Below are 19,400 nucleotides of genomic sequence, written 5' to 3'. Positions count from 1 at the left end.
GGAAGAACCTTATGCATTTCTCCATGAAGATCTCCTACCTCTTCTCTAGTGTCTATGGCAGAGCCAGGGGTGGTGGCAGCAGTGCTTACTGTGGTACTGGGGGCAGTGCCTGATGAAGTCACTGAATCTATCTCTCCTGCTACATCGTTGATTTCCCGTGCGATGAGAGCCAGATCTTGACTGATCCTAGTAATAAAGAGAGTGTTACATTCTCCCCTACAAATACTTTTGGGCCAATAGAGCCCAATCTGCAGCCTTTGAGGCTGTAAGTTCTGTAGTTTCTGGTAACCGTGCTATGAAAACGTGCATGCCTTTCTAAACAGAAAGATAATTTTTAGAACCATAAGAGCAAATTTAGACTGAAGTTTTTAATAGCATGCCTTTCTAGAGGATGAAGGTGGAAGGTGATCTTGAAAGACAGAGTATCCTTTCTTCCTAGGGTTCAGACAGATGCATGCAATATGCAGTATCTCTGACACAGAGGCTGCATAGGAAATATGCTGAAAATACTGCACAGATGAGCTGTGTAACATGGCAGCAAATCCGAAATGTTCAGAAAACATTTAATTTGTACCTTAGTTTGCCTACTTGAAAAAACGTTCTCAGGACTTTTGATTTTCAGGCAGCTGAGCACCTCGCTCAGATCAAGCTGCTTATGGGTCTGAAATTCCAGACCAATACCCTAAATCCTCAAAGGTAATCAAGACAAGTTTATCAGCAGCAAAAATAGAATATACCTTTAAAAACCTGGATATGATAGTATTACAAAAATACAGCTGAATTCTCAGCCAAAGATTCTTTCTTCTGATTCACCGCATCAAAAAACCAGCTTTGCTCTGGCTTGCTCTGCTAGTGCTACTCCTCCCCAGGACAAAAGAAGAAAAAAACCCCACAAAGCAAAATCTAAAAGCCCTTACTAACTATGGCACCCTGAATCTCCAGCTTGGATCACAGAGTTGATCAGAGCAGACTGCCAAGTGATCCCTTTTCACACTTCTGCCTGACAGCACTGAAGGCACAGAAGCTACAGCGCTACTTCTGTGCCACAGAGGAATCAGTGACATGCAAGACCTGCCACTCAAGTGGAAGGTGGTGCACAGCCACAGGACAGTGACACACCCTGGGCTCCACACAGATTGTGTTCAAGGTGAGCTTCCTTCTGCTTTTAATTTTCACTTTGTCTTTAAGTCAAAAACAACAGCCTAGAGATAGCTTAAGACTATGTGAACAGAATTTCAACTAGAAAGGCAAAACACAGCTAGAGAAATTTCCAGCCAAATTCCAACACTGGATTTTGTGGATAAGCATCAGCAATCTACAATGAAATGCAACTTTGTGCAGCTTAGATACACATAAAATTGGAAGAAGGTTGTTGACAAATATGTGGCAACTTAGACATGCCATTAAAAGTCCAATAGTCTTAGTAGTAGGGATATTAAAACAGCTACTTCCTTTGTTTCATACAATCATCTAACTTCTTCCTTAAACAGAGAAGTTGCTACTATTCACATTTGATTTTCTGGGATACATTCTGGTATTTAATGAGTAGTTGTGAAGAAAATAAAACCAAGAGATTTCAATTATCAGCAAATTTTCCAGAAGAGAAATGTCATTAAACACCATAATCAAAAGTACCATCAATTAACAAAGACTTAACTCTTCACAGAAATCAGCAATGCTTCAATATGACACAAGCACTCCATGTGAGTTCTTACCAAGAAATCAAAATTGCATAAAGTGTCAGATCTCTATATAAAAATTAATTCCAGTAAATCCCGGAAGTATGAGAATAAACAACTCTAACATCGATGACAAGGAATTTGGTAGATAATTACCACAGTCAAATACCAGTCATGTGAACAGAACGTGGAATCATTTTCTATGTGACAGTAAGCTATAGCCCAGTACTCAGTTACATTTCTGTATAGAAATAATATAGAGCACTAAACAAGAAGCATTGTGAAAAAGATTAGAAACCAGCTTTGAGCTGAGCCTTACTTATGAAGTTTTAAAGCAACTCTACATTAACTTTCAGAAACAGAAATTTCTGCTTAAGTATAAGGAGCATGCTTTGTGTAATCAGGGACAAGAGACTTAGGCTTTAGTTGCACACTCTTTACTCTGCTACAACTTGTGGGCTGCCTTGCAGATCTCTACTGCTTCCAGCATCAGACCTAGCAGTCACACAAGGCAAATCAATTCACAGAGGCAAAACTAATAAATGTCAAATTCCCTAAATCCCTCAATCCACTCAGGAAATACTTTACTAGATTTACTTAGTGAATACTTTAGATTCACTCAGTGAGCAGACTCAGACAGCTATACAGGGAACACTCAGTTCCCAACACATAAGTAAAGGTGAGAACACAGGGCTTGGGATGCAGAGAGCATGACCTAGAGTCCCAAAAGCCTGGAACTCTAGCTCTTATTTACCTGTAGTCAAAGAATGCCCATTGCTAGAATAAACCACAAGGTAACAGGAATACTTTTAAGATATCTGTAATAGTGCTGAACTACTGGATTACTAAAAATATTTTTATACTTAATCTACTATGTAACACTTCATATACTGAGTCAGTGGATTTTGTAACAATACTTTAACATCCTTAAATAAAATATACATTAAGCTCCCGTTATTCCGAGGGTGTGAATTCCCTCCATATCAAAGCTGTCTTAAATCAAATTCAGTTATTCCAGAAATTTTCTCTAAACACCTCTTTCAAATTTTCAATTTTATTAATATCTGGAAATCATGAAGCCTGTGAAAAGTGCAAACTGGGTCAGTCATGGAGGACCAGTTAGAACACAGTATGTATGATGGTTACCCAGACAAAATGTTTGCCACACAGCTTCTACACTACTTTCTGCTACACAGGAATATTATGAAAGGTCAACAACAACAACAACAAAAATAAATCAACTAATTTTAATGAGAGCATATAACCATCTATTAATTTTTTAAAAACTCTAAATGGAGTTGAAGGGACCCTGAACATAGAGGCTGGACTGATGGCTGGGATGGAAAAAATACCAAACAGGGTAGGCAATAAGAGAGCCTATAGTTAGCAAAGAAATAGAAGCAGAGACAAAAAGTACCTTATAGAGGACAGAAGTCAAAATAAAAGCCAGGGGAGCAAAAATGTGAATCAATACAAAGATATGGATACACAGAAAAGGTGAACTAGTGACCTACAGCAAGTACTCTCAGCAGATGCTAAAACTGGTACTGGAAGCAGTGACAACAGATGACAGTAACCTGGAATTTCTCACATGCTAAATGCTACTTTTTTTTTACCTTACATAATCACATTTAATGCAGGTTATGTGAAATTTCTAGAGAAATCTAAAAATTTGGCAATACTTATTTGAGCCTCTCAGCATTTCCACTGAAAATAAAGCTGAATAGGGAGGATAAGTACACGGTCTTTAAAACAAATTTTAAATCTAACACATCAATTTAGGAAAGGTAAGAATCCCAAGGGAAGAGATAAACCTGCAAACCTAAGCATCAAATTAGTTTAGACTGAATCATCAATTACTTCAAGTCAATCTCTCCTAGGTGAGCAAAACATACCAAAAAGTTTCACTGAAGTAGAGGTTCAGCAGTACTATTTATCAGGAGGAACTAATATGCTATGGCTATCAATTATTTTTCCCATATAAACACAATCCTTTCTATAACCATTTCTAACTTCAGACTTCACAAAAGAAATAGATGTTCAAGGAAGATGATTTTGAAAATTTTTATTTCATTATTTATCCAGATACTACGAGACTCCCTTAGGTATCTTCTGTGTGCCTCTCAGGCCTCTACATCTTCCCTTTCCACAGATCACACTAGAAAAACAAATGTTGAAAAATATTACCAAGATCAGGAAACAAAAAAAAAATTAGTCACACTGAGCAAAACACTTTCACAGTACTAAGAAAATACTCCACGCTATTAAAATGAATCTGAAAACATATTTATTTTTTAGGCTTCCCAATTAAGTTCTGTGGAGATCGTTGGAACCTGAACACTGACACCTAAGTATAAAATAATATTTACATGCTTGTGGCAAGCTCCCTGAAGTTTTCACTGCCTGGGTGTTGCATGGAATAACTGGTTACCAGAATGTGCAACAAAGTTTTCCTTGGTTCACTTGAAGCAGAATGGTATCAGCAATAACAGAGGTATTGATATACTAATCTCATGGACTTGCAGCAAAAAAAAAATATTACTTTTTGGTGAATAGGCATGACTTAAATCAGAGAGTACCTAACATGAAATAATGTCTTGATAAATCAAAAATTAAAATGAGAACATGGTCTCTAGCATTCCAAAGCTTACTTTTTTCTCTCTGTCACTTGTGATTGATCTCAAATTTTATCTCAATATGTAAAGGTAGCACAAAATCACATAAATTTCAGCCTCAGGAATTCCCAGTAATGCAACTGAGAGCTCATCTTCTAGGATCTGGCTATCATAAAATTTTCCACTAAAAAGAGATGTGCTGGTGATGTGAGTGTTCTGTCTGCCAATCTCTCTTAAGATTTTTATGTTACTCATTCAGTTAGTGAAGGAAAGCAGTAAGTAGTCATACGGAAAATCCATCAGCTCTCTCTGTCCTCTATGTGCACCTGTACAAGTGGTTGGGTACAATGCTGTGCTATTTTGGGGTCACTCCTTTCAAACCAACCTTGCTATCTCTTCCCGGTGGGCAGTCCAGTCACGAATGTAGTCTTCCTGCTCCTTTATCCTGTGCTTGAATGTGTTGCTGCTTTGAGCTGCTGTCCCAGCGCTCTGCAGTCGCGCGGTTTTCAGGGCTGGAGAGGTACGTAGACGGGTATGTTTAGGGGAATTACGGTTTGATCCGAATTCATCTTCTGAGGTGGAAGCATAATCTGTAGGAAAGCGCCTCCATCTTGCACTTACTAAATTAGTTTAATTATTGAAAAAGAATTATTATGGCATCTTTAATAAGAAAAAACAGCATTATTTCAGTAACATCACAAAAAAACACAGCTATTCATTATCCATCCCCAGGTACCTCACAAAAGGTTTATTTACTACATCTTAAAAAGAAAGCTACAGAATTTGTGTTAAATTAAAAATATCAATTAATAAAAACATAAAACTAATGCTCTTTGTACAGTGATGCGTGAAGTAAGATGTAAAAGCCAGTGATTGTACATGAGCTCAAACAAACTGCATTACAAAACAAGGGCCCAATTCATTAACATTTAAGTATATAGTCATATTGCACTTTTTCTGCAGTTTTTTTCCCCCGAATTACATTCAAGGTTTATGTGGTACACAGAAAAAAAAAGAGATATGAAGGAAGGATGGAGCTGACACCAAGCCTGGAATGCATGCTTACATAAGGAAAGCATAAAATTTCTAGATGATGCATAGGGCTTTTCCAACCTTAATGATTCTATGATTATGTGTTTAGTAAAGAAAAAGAGTTTGTAAAATTAATATTGTGTCATGAAAATCTGCAGCACATCCGTAAGAGAAGCAGTCTCAGAGAAAGAAGTAAATATTCTGACATGCAGCACATAAAGAATTATACAGCCATGTTGCTGAGGACAGCCTGAAGTACAGGAGAACTGAAACTAAGTAGGAGGTTCCTGTCCCCTTACGAATTACTGAAGTCTAGAAAATGGATTTCAGATGTTCTGTCCTCAATCATTTCCTGCAGGAAGAGATCCCAACAAGTGTAAAGAAATCCCCATCACCACCAACTGCTAAATTGTTGCAGGGGATTGAATACCCCAAATTCATTTATATCCATGAGGCTCTGTCAATACTGCAGAAAATGAAATAAGTGTGTCACCACCTATTGGTGACTGACAAAGAATAGACTCGAATGATGTGAATTGCTTTTTAGTATTAAAAAATGCAAGAACTAATAATGATTTCTCCTGATACATTAAAAAAACTCCAACATTACAAATGAAGTATACAACAATATGAATTTAAGCAACAAATAATGGAAGTAATTTTTGCGTAATGCAAGGATTATGGTATGTAGAATATGATACTGGTATATAAGCTTGCATCCCTTCCCTCATATAAATAATAAAATTTCAATTGCTGAAAACAAAAATATCCTTGTGTAATTTTTTCAGATTTAAATGTGAGTTTTAAATTATGTCCATTCTACTTTTTTTTTTAAATTATTTTTCTAAATTTATTATAGAAAGTAGCAATGTCTCCCCAATCATTTTCTGATCTCTTTCTGGAGTTTTCAAACTTGTTTGATCTTAGGGAAGTAAAACATGAGCAGAAAAAGTACATTTTCCCACGAACAGCATGCAAGCAATGTGTGACCAAAGTCCAAAGAGATTTATGAGTTGGGCCCACATTTTTTCATCCATTTTTGTTTAAATTCTTTGTCCCAGTTAAAATTACCTTTTTCCAAATAATTGTAAAATGTATCTTAAAATCTCTCAAGAGAGATAGTTCAGCAACTCAGCACTGTACAATGAGCATATGTAATAATATATTTAAAAACTAAAAATTGAATGAGAAGTGAAATATCAGAAACAGATTTGATTTCTAGTACTCTACCACTGTAAGTTTCAACATCATGGTCTGGGTCTGGGAGAAGCTTGGATTTCTCTGTGTACAAAATAGTGTTTTGTCATGTTAATTATATTTAAAACATTCAGATTAGAAGCATTTGCTTAAATAAAATATATTGATGAGATTAGTCTTACGTCCTCTTTTCCACCCACACATTTTTAGGAAAAGATTATACTTTCAATCAAAAATACTGAATTTCGTAAAGGCTTAAACATTTCAGAGATACTAACTGAAATGACATCAATAACAATCATTTATAACATTACATAGTATCATAGAACCCCTATTTTTAAGACCATTAAATTTTAAGGCCTTGAAATGTTGGGGTGTTACGTATTATCAATATGTATTTTTTTAATATGAGGACAAAGTTATTGTAGGCCTAGCGGTAAAAGCCTCAAAGTTGTGTAATTCATGACAAGCATATCCAAGCATGTTTCCCAGTTTGGTAGCTATATGTTTGCATATATATGCTTTTAATACTATCTTTAAATTATGCAGGCCCAAAATGACATTGTAGTTTATGTACATTTCTGAAAGCTGTTGTGCAGTTGCTTATCTCAGACACCAAAGACTGTGAATATCAGTACCTCTAATAAAAAATCCTCCAAAACTCTGGCTAAAACAATCACCAATCAAACCTACTTTAGTGACTTTGCTTTGAGAAGCATAATGTCCTGACAACCATTAAGGTGGCAAATTTGGTGATTTGGACAACATACTCTCACTTCAAAGATCTGAGAATAAATTTAATTGAATATATTCCCTAAAAAAAATTTCTACTCTCATTGAGCACTGACTTCTCAAGCTGCATCCATTTCCAATCTCCTACTACTAAAATGTAAGTGCTGTTTTTTCTCCACTATCAATTTCTTTTCCACTACAGTTACCTCAACAGATTTGATCAACCTATCTGCCAGCTACTTGCAATGACAGCTAGGTCAGCAAGCCAGCAGAGCTGCAAAACACAACTGGCTGCTCAGGGTCTCTGTTCTGACTCAATGCTTAATTTTACAGTTACAGCTTAGCACTCTCGCATGAGGTCTGATCCTGCCATTTGTTTTTCCAATATACAGCTCCTTCTGTAACATCACCTTCAATTTTCCTCCTTTGTTGTGAAAATAGGTCTTTGGTCTCCTCTGTTTTTATTGATCACAGTCTACTGTTTGATGATACAGTGCCTTGATCAGACCTTTCACTGCTTGTGCTAAAGTTACTAATTCTGCTTCACATGTCTTCACAGTGTTGTCAAGTTATCAAGCCTCCTACCACAGAATCACTTGAATGCTGACAGTTCTCATCCAAGATGTTCCATTTATCTGTTTGCCCTTTCATATAAAAGTAAGCAATACTTCACTGCATCAAGGATTAGAAATGATTCTTGAAATTACACACTTGCTGCTAGCTCTGTCAATTTTAACCCTATCATCCACATGAAATACAGGACAATGAAAAAATTCCAGAAACTGCATCTTATTCTTGCTCTTTTTTTACAGGTATGTATGTCTGAACATTGATTTGGGAAATGCAGAAATAACTTTCTCTTTGTAGGCTGCCAATGTTTACTGATCTACAATGTGGTATTGTTAACTACATCTGATGAGATAACCCATGAAACATATTTAACATTTTGAGAACAGCTTGTAATCCAGCAAAGGAAACAAAACCCCAAACCCAATACTGGTAATAATCATTCATTTTCCAGTCTTTCTATGTCCAGGGAGTGAAGAAAATCCACTCCTGTTATACCTTGATTAAATGTGCCTGAAGTAAAACACATTCAAACAGTTGAGGCACATTAGTCAAGGACTTCATTAGTACTTTCCAAAAGTGCTAAAATTAATTGAACTGTTGAATTTTATAAAAAGAAAATTAAATCAAGGAATTAAAAGTGGCCTGTATGTAGCTGGACATGATTTATACAAATACTCCTATATACACTAGAAGATTACACTACTTTCAAAGCAATTCAGATTTTCCTAAAGTATAATCTAAATAAATCAGTAAAAAAATTATACAGTAATGTTTCTGATACAGACAAAATTCAGAATTCTAAATGCTAAACAATGGTAATATTTTTTACTTATATGGTAACAAGACTTAATTGGTTTATTTAGCAATGATTTTGTTTTGAAAGTATCTGACTGCTTCATTAATTGCTTTCAGATTCTGGCCTTTACATTGATAGGCTTCTCCACTGATATATATTAACTGAAAAAGTTTTGTAAGACAGAAACTATTACTAGTGTAGATTTTTCTAACTATGGTGTTTTTAAATTACCTAGGTTATTATGCTGGGGTACCCATGAGAAGATGGCATCTTTTCTCTCTTGAAAACTGTTTTATACAAGCTACAGTAAGCTCTTACTGAGTGACGCAGGGAAATGAACATCAGCAAAGACAACAAGTGATAGACTAATAGAGTGAGAACAGAAAGATACACTCACTTCTCTTAACAGAAGCAGCAAACCACTTCAATGCAGCAACCTGGGAATAGTTTAAGAAGCCTGCAATACTTCACATGGACACAAAACTCAAAAATCATATAGAGTTTTGTGAAAAACAAAAGCGGTGAAGTGCAACATCTTTCAAAAATTAGCATTATCATAACGTGAACTAGTATTCACTATTAAAATAAACATATGTAAGTCTTAACTGACACTTCCCTTCCCTAGTGTTGCCACCTTTCAGGCTGCATCTTCAATTCAAAATTTTGATTGAAATTGAAAACATGCTGCTCTTCCAATTATATCTTACAAGGAAAGACAGATATCTGTTTTGTACTTTTGTACCTTCGTAGACACCTCTCATAAGATCAAACAGAATTAACCCTCCAGTTCAGCAAACACCTCATTTGTATCTCAGCAGAAATTTCTATTAAGCTAATGCTAAGAATCCTGACATGGTCCACTTATGATATACAAGCAACAGAAGGACAGCAGGAGCATGGGAAATTAAGTATCACAGTGGATTACATCAAGTCTAAATGGGATGTAGCAAAATTTCAGTGCACTACAACACTGGAAGCTACTCTATTAATTTCATTCTGAGCCTATGGATTGACTGCAATATGGTAAAGCTACTAGCATTACAATTCTAAAAGCAAGCAGACATTTATTTTAGATACTCATTTCACAAGGAAGTTCACTTTTTTATAATTATCACATTTTATTTTGATAGATTTAATATTGCTGTTGAAAAACCCTACCAGCTTTCACACTGCTTGCACTAAGAATGTTAACTTCAAACAAAATAGTAAGTTAAAATTCATAGATTGTAAAGATTTTTCATTCTAAATGTAAGACAAGGTAGAGTAACCACCACACCAAAGAAGATCAACATGATCTGGAAATCATGATGAAATCACAAATTGCCATGATTTGGAACACAGAATGGGAAATAATCCAAGATAAGGCAAACCCTTTAAAAGAAATTACTTTATGATATTTAGTTAGGTAATACATAGTTTTTCAATTCATTACTTCAATGTTATTATTCTTATTAAAAATTCCTGATTGCCTGTTTACAATCCTACCTTAAAAATAAATATTTTATCTTCTATGTACTAAATAGTGTTGCTGACCTTCTGAATTTCTACTACCATGATTTGAGTGAAGAGATCTTGGCTCTGTTTTTGCACTAAAACAAATGATTGCTGATGCATATGACCATCCCAATTCAAAAGTTGTTTTACTGGTTTCAAGATAAAAACATACCAGAGTTAAAGGATTACAATTTCTTGTCTGTATGATCTTAAATGAGAAACCTCCACAAAACCTGCCATAGAAGCAAACCTCTTAGTCCTTCTTACTTTAAAACTGACAAATTTCTGACTTAAAGAAAAAGACTGCATCAACTAGAACTCAACAGTTTCATAAGAGATCTTTCTTAAGCAATTTTGTTTAAAAAAAAAACATGTTGAAAACATCTAGTATTGTACAAAATTATTTCAAATAATCTCACATACCTGAGGGAGAATTATGAGCCGAAGCCAAGGATTTGGATTTTGAATCCGAAAGTCGAGAAATGCTATTGGCTCGAGTTCTAGCAGAAACTTTAGTGCTATCTCCTCCTGAGAGCAACCTTGAACCACTTCTGATAATAGCTTCTGGGGTGCGTGATGAGGCAGTGCTTCTGGTTATTGTTGCTTCAGAATCACTACGTGCTGATAAAGAGCCAAGTCGATTTCTGCGGGGTTGAGCGAGTAAGTCTATTCTGGAAATATTTCTCCTCCCTGATGGAGGTTTTGACGTAGAACTTGTAGTGGACACTTCAGAAGCTACTGAAGCTTTATCGGCATCAGCAAGCTCACTATCTGAGACTTCACCAAGGCGTGCTCTGCGTAAGAGAGAAGTCCTTGTGGGACGAGGTCTTGGAAGAGTGGTAGATTTACTAGACTGCCCAAGTCCAACAGGAGAAGATTTTGATTTAGCTGACTTTCCTTCCATCTTGGAATGTACAAGTTCATCTGCTGAGGCAAAAGGAACTCTTCCGTGTGATTTGCCAGAGTAGGTTTCCTGGTCAGATGACAGGATATCAGAAATGGCAGAATGAGGTACACTGGATGTTTGGTCATCATCTGTTAAATCTACTGATGGTTGTCTCATTCTTCCACTGGATTGCACAGCTTTGCGAGTGTCAGCTCTAGACCCACCATCTGAAGATCGACTCTTAGTTTTCTTTTCCATTTTTTCTCTTGCACTTGTAGAAGATTTTAAAACATCCTTTGAAGGGGAACCAGTGGAACATCTATCTTTATATAAGTTTGTAAAGCTCTTCCGCTTCTGTGTGGATTTTCTTTCAGTGTCACCAGTAACAAGACTGATTGTGCTGGCTGTATCAACATCTGATTCTGGTGATATGGAATTATCTCTGTTATAACTAGGAGTGTCAGGACCTTCATCAGTTTTATTTTCTTCACGCAATTTAGCTTCAAGGAAAGCCATTACAGCTTCTGTGTCTTTTAAAATGAGTGTTGTATCTATACTGGAATCAGTGTCCATTGAATCACTTCTGTCACGTAACCTGCTTGCAGATACTAAAGGGGCAGCAGAACCACTCTGCTTATTGATGTGAGGAATAAGTTCTATAGGTATATTTGTGCTAGGCTTATCTATAGTAAAGCTACCTTGCCTCACTAATGGTTTTGAAGATTCTTTTTTTTCTCCTCCAAGTACTTTTGGACTTTGGCCTCTAATAATTTCCTCATTTTTTCTTCTTTTTCCCTCAATCTGTGCCAACTTAATTTCTGCTTTATCTGTAACATGTCCAGGAACATTGTCTTGATTATCCAAAGTTTTGGGTGACACAACAATCTCCTCCCTACCTTTCTCAACCTGGTTTGCAGCAGATTTTGTAGAGGATAATTTTGAGGGTGTCCAGTGACCTTGCTCCTTTCTTTCTTGTTGTTGAATTTTTGCTAAAGCTTGTTTCACCACAGAAGTTTCTCTGCCAGTTTCAACTCTCTCTTTACTAGAAGAGCTGGGAAAAGAGAAAACTTTGTCTCCAGTAGCTTTGGGTGAAAGACCATTCATTGTTCTGCTTGACTTAGCATCTGAGGCACGAGCTGGAGTTTCTTTCTCCTGAAGTTCAGTGTCTTGCTTTTCACCTATTTCTGACCTCTGATGAGATACAGTTTTTGGTTTTAAGTTTTCAATCACTTTTTCCTCTATGGGAAGCTGTGGAAGTGTCCTTCTCTTTCGCTCACCTTGGCTGGTCATAGAAGCAGCTGAACCAGCACTTCTAACAGAAATACCAGACTCACTGATGTCAGTGTCTAAAAATGAAAGAGAAAAAATTATTTGAGAAGACATTCAACAGCAGGGCACATAGAAAGATTAAATGTTTAAGACTGCATAAGGCTAATACAACATACAACAGAACTGAAAAAGCCATCAGTCCATCCTGCTGTTTTATGGCAAGATCAAGTATATTTAAACAAGTAGAAAAACTTAACAAACTCTATTAGCTGGCTGAATCACATATACAAACAAAGTTTTTATGATCTCACAGTAGGTTAGAACAGGTAAGAAATCACAATCAGCACAGCATTACAAAAGGAAGTGGAAAGCAAGTCTTAGATTCCTAAATGTCTTTTGGACCAAATTTCAAAACTAACAAAAAGAGTAAGATCCTCTTTCTTCCTCCCTACTTGCCTGTTCTACAGCTCGATGTCTGTCTCATGGACAGACTACAACCTCTCCCTGTGAGTCCTCGCCTCACTCAGTCAAGAATCTGCAGTGATGGGAGACACTTCTCAGCAATATTGAAAAGACCCATTCATGAACAAAGAACCCACTATGGCTGAAAAAGCAAAAATAATGTTTTTTATCTCAAGACACTGTAGTATAAAAATATATAGAAAACATATACAAAGCATCAAAAGAATGCAGTACTACTGCTAAAGCACTTTCATTGAATTCTTAGTGTACACAGAATGAATGCTCATTCGGCAGAAAAGTATGGCCATCCCATGGACTGTTGCAAGGAATAACTGTTTTAGAAACCAAACTTTATTTTTCCACAGTGATGATGACTGTGCCCTCCTTGCCCATTTAGCAAACACAGAAGTTGTGGTGCCAGAAACGAGCCTTTATGACTCAAAGGTGATGTAAGTTGCTCTATGAATTGCTCTGACTTTGAATATTTGGATAGAAAAAATTCTTTTTGCAGTTAATTTGTCTGCTGTTGCAATATAGCGTGACACACTTAGTAACACACATCTGTCAATTCCGTTTTTGCCAGGAGAGATCTATAAGCAACTGCTCAGAGTACCCTGTTGGGACTTTCCTATCACAGCTTGCCTCCAACTTTGGTTGCTCCAGGAGTCAGAACTGGAATATAGGGTTTCCCTCTCTGCAAGAATCCTCTAAGCAATTAACTGAATATCAACAATCATGCTGCATGTATACCTGCTGCTTTATATACATGTTCTTCAATTTATTTTTTCTCTTTGCAGTTTCACATTTTGATGAAGAATTAACAAGGACTCAGCTTTCTTTTTCTATAATCTATGTTAAGACACTGATTTGAGAAACAGTAAGTACCTCTGAAATCTAAGCAAGGTTTTCTAATTCCAGGACTGTTTTTTTTTTCTTAAAAATTATGACACAAATTGAAAATTTAATGAAAATCAGTATGATTGCCTTCTGTGAAGATTGACTTCTCTCCAATGTGCCTACCAAATCAAATATTTTATACATAAATAAGCTTGCTTATTTAGCTTGCTTATTTTATGTAACTTGCTTCTTGGTGAATTTCAAACAGTCTTTAGTAAAAAAAAAGGCATGGAGTTGTTCAGCATCATATTTGGCTATATATGAGTTATGTAGAGTTTAAATACTAAGATTTCTAAAGAAGACACAGGCATCTAAGTAACAAGACATGTTCTGCGAATTGGTTTTTAGAGGTAAATATCACATTTTATTTTTATTACACCTCTGGTGCTTTAGTGCTTTGAATGCTTTATTTCCCCTTTAGTATTTAAGAATTCTTGCAGGACAGGTATGCACTACACAGTAGTTACTTCAGTTTATCTCTTAGTTCTTATAATGGTAAAAAAAGCCTTTACCTCTCCAAAGAAGATCCTAGGTAGTGCCTTATCTGAAAGTGACCATTTAGAACACTACAGAAAATAAAAGACCACCAAAGCGCCCGATTAACCACCCAAAGGATCAGTCTCAATAGCAATGATGTTAAGTGTCCTGTATGTACACACACAATCCTTTCAAATAGTGCAAAATTTGCTCTTCATTTCCATTATTCTGTGTGTATCAATTTAACTTTTCCTCTTTCCATCTCCTTTGACTTTTAGTATCCTAGGCAAAGTTCTATGCTTATGAGAGGAGGAAAAGCTACAACAGGAGCAACAGTCACAGGTAAGAATTCCTTCATGCATTGGTACAGATATATGCATTTTGCAACATCAAAAGCAAAACTTCTTTGAAAAACTTCTCCCAAAGACGATCACAACCTCTAAAGTGAAATTGGCAAGAAGGAAAAAGCAGAAGAGAAGTAAGGCAAGTAACTAGTTTATAGTCAAGACTAGACGTTAAAGAATAAACCATTTCAAAATCAGAAATGTGAATAATTAAACTATGGAGAGACATGCCCTGAACATGTGGCACTCGCAAGAAAGGGAGAGAAGGTTGTTCATTGCTAAAGAGAAAGTTTCTGGGCTTTTCAAGAAATATAAAAGGTCTTCTGTATTCCCAAGATGAAGAAGGATGCTATGCTTCAAGTGAAGTCTCTCAGGTTGGATTGTTTAATAACCATTACACTGAAGTCCAATTTAGACTAAGAAAGATGTAAGGAAAGAAACATACTATACAGACCAACCCAAACGGTATTTAAGTGAAAGTTTCTCTAACATTAAACAGTGTATAGACTCTCCAGTTTCAGTAACGTTCAGTGTAATACTAGCACTCTACTGCCATGCAGACACCACTACTGCTGAGCTTGTTTTTACACTGTTTCTGCCCAATGAAACAGAATAATTTAATGTGAAAATGACGCATGAGGAGTAAAAAAGCTGATTAAATACAGTACATAATAATTCTTTTCTCCCTTTCACAGTTTTTTCAGCATAAATTATGACAATAAGAACAGTTTCTAATACCATTTTCTAATGGAGCAGGCACAGAGGACTCCAATCTCATGTCATCTTGGTCATGACGTGTGTGATTAGCAGCCAAACTGGCCCACTGCGATACCCAGCGTTTGCTTCCAGGGTTAGTAGACCCTTCCTATGAAAGAAAAAAACAGCAGAAGAAAAATTATAACTGTTTGATTAAAAGCATGCCATCTTTCCAGGTTTTTCCTGAATAGATATGTCAGACATTATTTCCTGGAAGTTGAAAGAAATAGTTTACCTCAATAAATTTTAGAGTCCCCAGCTCTAGAATGGCAAAAAACAAACAAAACCTATATAGCTGCTGAATCAGTACCAAATAAACAAGTTCCCAGTGCAGTGAACTTTTAAACACTAGAACCTATATAAAATATATCAGAACATGTGCTAGTTCTAAGGTCAGGTTATTTTCATCCTCAGCTCAGAAGTTCAGGAAAAGTACATGGGGTGTGGGCGTGTGTTAAAAAATTAAAAATGTGCTTCAGGAAGACAAGAAAGTGACATTTTACCGGTTTAGATGACCCTCTTGTCCAGATGAAATATTGTATTTACTTCATTACAGAAAGACTACCTTAAGGACTGAAAGACTAATAACTTATGATGGGATGGAAAGGAAGCTCAGATTATTTGTTTGGCCTAAACAGAAAAAGAAGCAAAGATTAGTTTTAACTATCCTACTGGGTAACCATGAAGTCAATGTCAGCAGAATTTTACAAATTTGTTGCACCTAAATGAGAAAGGAAATTAATTTGGTTTCTTGATGTCAAGCCTTTTGCAATCTTGAAAACTTTTTAAATGTAAGAAAAGCATAGAATTAAACTATCTTCTTGTGTTAGTATAGCATTTTTTTTCAAAACCCAATTTCTAAATGTTACTGTCTTATCAAATATCTTAAAGCCTCTCTTGCTTACACCTCCAAAAAATGTCACCAGCCCTGCTGCATCTTCGAATTTTCACACTTCTATTCAAAATGCTGATTTTTGCCTGATGCCTTAACTACTCTTGGATTCTAGTCTTTGACCAGGAAACAACACTATACATTCTGTAAAATTTATTTAGCAGAACTAGAATGATGAACAATGTCACCTATTATAAGGCAACTTCTTTCAAATTAAAAGTCGCTCATACATTTGAAAAGCTTGAATTTATGATCTTGAATTTCTCCTGATTAATGCAAATGAGTGCAACATCAGGAATCTCTTCCGGAATATCATGAATGTAGTAAATCAGAGATGCAGCAGGTAACTTGTTTGAACTATTATACAAATTTCCATATTTTTAATTAAATTTTAGAATCAAAATTTTATAAAATTCAAGTCTAACAACAGCAAAGGAAGGCAATTCAATGTTCTGTTATTTATGGGCATTTCTGAAGACAATGCAGGGTGCCAGTAAGAATATGGCTATATTCTACCAACTACCAACCCCACATTTTTCTTTCCTATCACTAATCTTTCTTTTCCTGTCTGTACTACTGAACTTTTATCTAATAAAACAACTAATTATATCCAGATCCGAACATGATAGATGTCCCAGTCATCTTTGCAACAGAAAATTTCAACTAATTCCCTCTGTACCACCAATTTCAGAGACACAGGTATGTGGCAGAAATCTAAATTCTTCTTCACAATGGAGAAACGCACTAAAATTTTGCAGATTAACTGCAGCAAAACAACCTGATAAATTATTTTTCTCTGAATGTAATTACACTGTCAAAAATGGTTTCTACATAGCAGTGAATGTAAATGTGTGCTTTGCCAGCTCTCTGTGTATAAAAGCACAAACAACGACAGAAATACGCAGTTTCTTTTCATAGAAGTTTAAGCATATCCAGAAGGTGCAAGGTTTGTGAAACACATATCTAAAGAGTCACATTCAGTTATCCTAATGTTCTTCCTATAATCCATACCAATTTGCAACTTACAGTCTCTCAAGTAAGCAATACTCCAAATCCTCTCTTGAATACCAAAAGAAATTTCCTTGCCTTTCAGAAAAGCTGAGTTTACCTCTGAGATACCACCTTTTCACCTTCATGTTAAATCTGCTTTCTCTTATGCTTATCACACATAGTCAATAGGAGTAATAAATATTTGGAAAAGGTACCAACAGATTTCTGTGGCTTATTATTCAGCCTCAAGATCTAGGGGTTCAGGCTCCATATTTGAAAAAAATCCACAGCACATACACATTACACCTGAAAGCATCTCCAGTTCTTTGCATTTCAGAGCACAGTAATAGTGTGGGGTTTTTTAAAATAAATTTCACCAGGTGAATAAAATGAATAAAAAAAATTAAATGTCTTCTCAGACCTATGACTCCAGTCAGTTCAAGTTACAAGAATCATATTATTTCTTCTTGTCATAAATTGCTGTCTTGAAAGCAGTTCTTCCCTCCTCACTCTACCTGCTTCAGAATCATATGCCGCTGGGGTGATGATCTTTTTACAGATTTCCATACATGACTTATTTACAGACAATGTCTTCAAGTTATTCCTGTAACAACACTGACACCTATCCTAAACAGTTCTTTTTCTCTTCTGTTATGGTTACACATGAAAACCCAGCAGCTGCACCCAACTCAGCTATTACTTTGCCAGACTAATTGAACAGCACTGATCTGTTCTTGTAAGGTAAATCTCCATTCTCATAACTACTTCAGTAGACTTTGTACCTTCACTAGACTTGTATCCACCCTTCTCGACCAAGAATGGTAACAATTCTAGTACTATTATTACAGGGCCTGTGGTGATAACACTCCCCTTTTCTGCTGATAATACATTTCCTGGGCTTTCAAGGGTCCTGTTTGCCTTTTCACAACCCTGTGATATTGGTGATACATCAGCCTACATTTCAGTATAGCATCTAATTTCAAACAAAAAGTAAGTATCAAACTTCAAACTAAATGGACTGTTCTACAGGACAGGAAATAAGAGTAATTTGAGAGAACAAACAAAAGGAAATACAGCCTCTAAATACTCCACTTTTAAGCAGCAATATAGAAAATATTTACATGAATGAAATTATTCAATATTCAGAATGTCAGTAGTATTATTTATCTGATCTTCAGTGGGAAAGACATGAAGTAGGCATTCAAATCAGCAAAAGGAACATTGTAGTCAATGGCATTGATGACCCTGCAGATGAAGAACCAGATCTAACTGAGCTTTAGTCTTACAAAAAAAAACCAATAATAAACCCCCCAAAAAATCAACAAAACCCCAAACCATATCAAATGCAACATTAATAAAACCATTATTTAAGAACCATGCTTAGCACAGACAACTGACCACTGAAAATTAAATGGAAGTTGGATGGATATACTATAGCCCAAATGCCTGCAGTATTTTTATTAACCAAAATTGTATGGTAAGAACAAATAATAACAACAACAATAATATTATCTTTGTTCTCTATTTACTTAATTTTTGGTCTTTAATCACACTTACCTTGGTTGGCAAGTGGCAGCTTATAATATAGAAAATAAAAACATTTAAGTATTTTAAACAGATGGATTTAGTATTTCCATTGCCAATATATAATCATTGAAAAGGCAATAATCAGTGCATTCAGGCTCTCCAACTGTGTCAAGACACTCTCTGCATTTTATTTCATTTATGAAACACACTACTCCAAAGTATTTAAAGATTGTTGTATCAAAGAAAAAGCTGAGAACTTCATTAACAAGAAAAGCATTTCCAAGCATTTTATTAATGATACTTCAAAAGCCTTGTAAAGCTAAGTATCTTAAGTTCAGAATAAGCTTTCAGCTCCCAAAGTGACTCTAGATGACCCTGTCCTGCCTTGGCAGCAGGGCTGGATTGCATGGCCTCCAGAGGCGTCTTCCAACCCTAACTATTCTGTGATTCTGTAAAACTGTTTTTATAAAATCTTTGTAATTTCCCAGGCCATCTTTTTCATCTTCTTGAATAGAAACATCTTAGATTTTTATTCTTTGTTTTTTCTATGGCAATTGTGTTCTGAATCCACCTCATTCTGCTAATCATGTACAGGAATAACTGTGATGGACAGCTGGAATAAGGCCCACCCACAATCTGAGTGGATGCAAAACTGAAACACTGAGCTACCCTGACATTATGTGACTATTTATCCAAGATCTTCAATGAGGCTTATAAACTTAAAATCTGCAGCTCAGTAATGCAGTAAGTCATCCAAAACCCACAAGAAGAAAAGTTGGTATGAG

General features: G+C 35.8%; 1 protein-coding gene across 8 annotated transcripts in view; it reads right to left on the bottom strand.

The window, feature by feature from the left end:
* Window positions 1–19,400, bottom strand: part of CEP170 (centrosomal protein 170) — a 95,040-nt gene that overhangs the window by 10,789 nt on the left and 64,851 nt on the right. For 3 of the 8 annotated variants that reach the window (XM_058836903.1, XM_058836908.1, XM_058836907.1), the window contains 4 exons: window positions 15,189–15,315; window positions 10,539–12,347; window positions 4,680–4,914; window positions 9–186 (listed from right to left, as the gene is read on the bottom strand). In XM_058836903.1, coding sequence (XP_058692886.1) covers window positions 9–186; window positions 4,680–4,914; window positions 10,539–12,347; window positions 15,189–15,315 — 2,349 coding nt within the window. The remainder of the gene's footprint in view (window positions 1–8; window positions 187–4,679; window positions 4,915–10,538; window positions 12,348–15,188; window positions 15,316–19,400) is intronic. The other 5 variants (XM_058836904.1, XM_058836909.1, XM_058836905.1 and 2 more) reach the window with 3 other exon arrangements.

This window comes from Poecile atricapillus, chromosome 3, assembly GCF_030490865.1.
Source record: "Poecile atricapillus isolate bPoeAtr1 chromosome 3, bPoeAtr1.hap1, whole genome shotgun sequence".
Lineage (NCBI taxonomy): Eukaryota > Metazoa > Chordata > Aves > Passeriformes > Paridae > Poecile > Poecile atricapillus.
The sequence above is the reverse complement of the archived record's forward strand: the minus strand, read 5'-3'. Positions and strand labels throughout refer to the sequence as shown.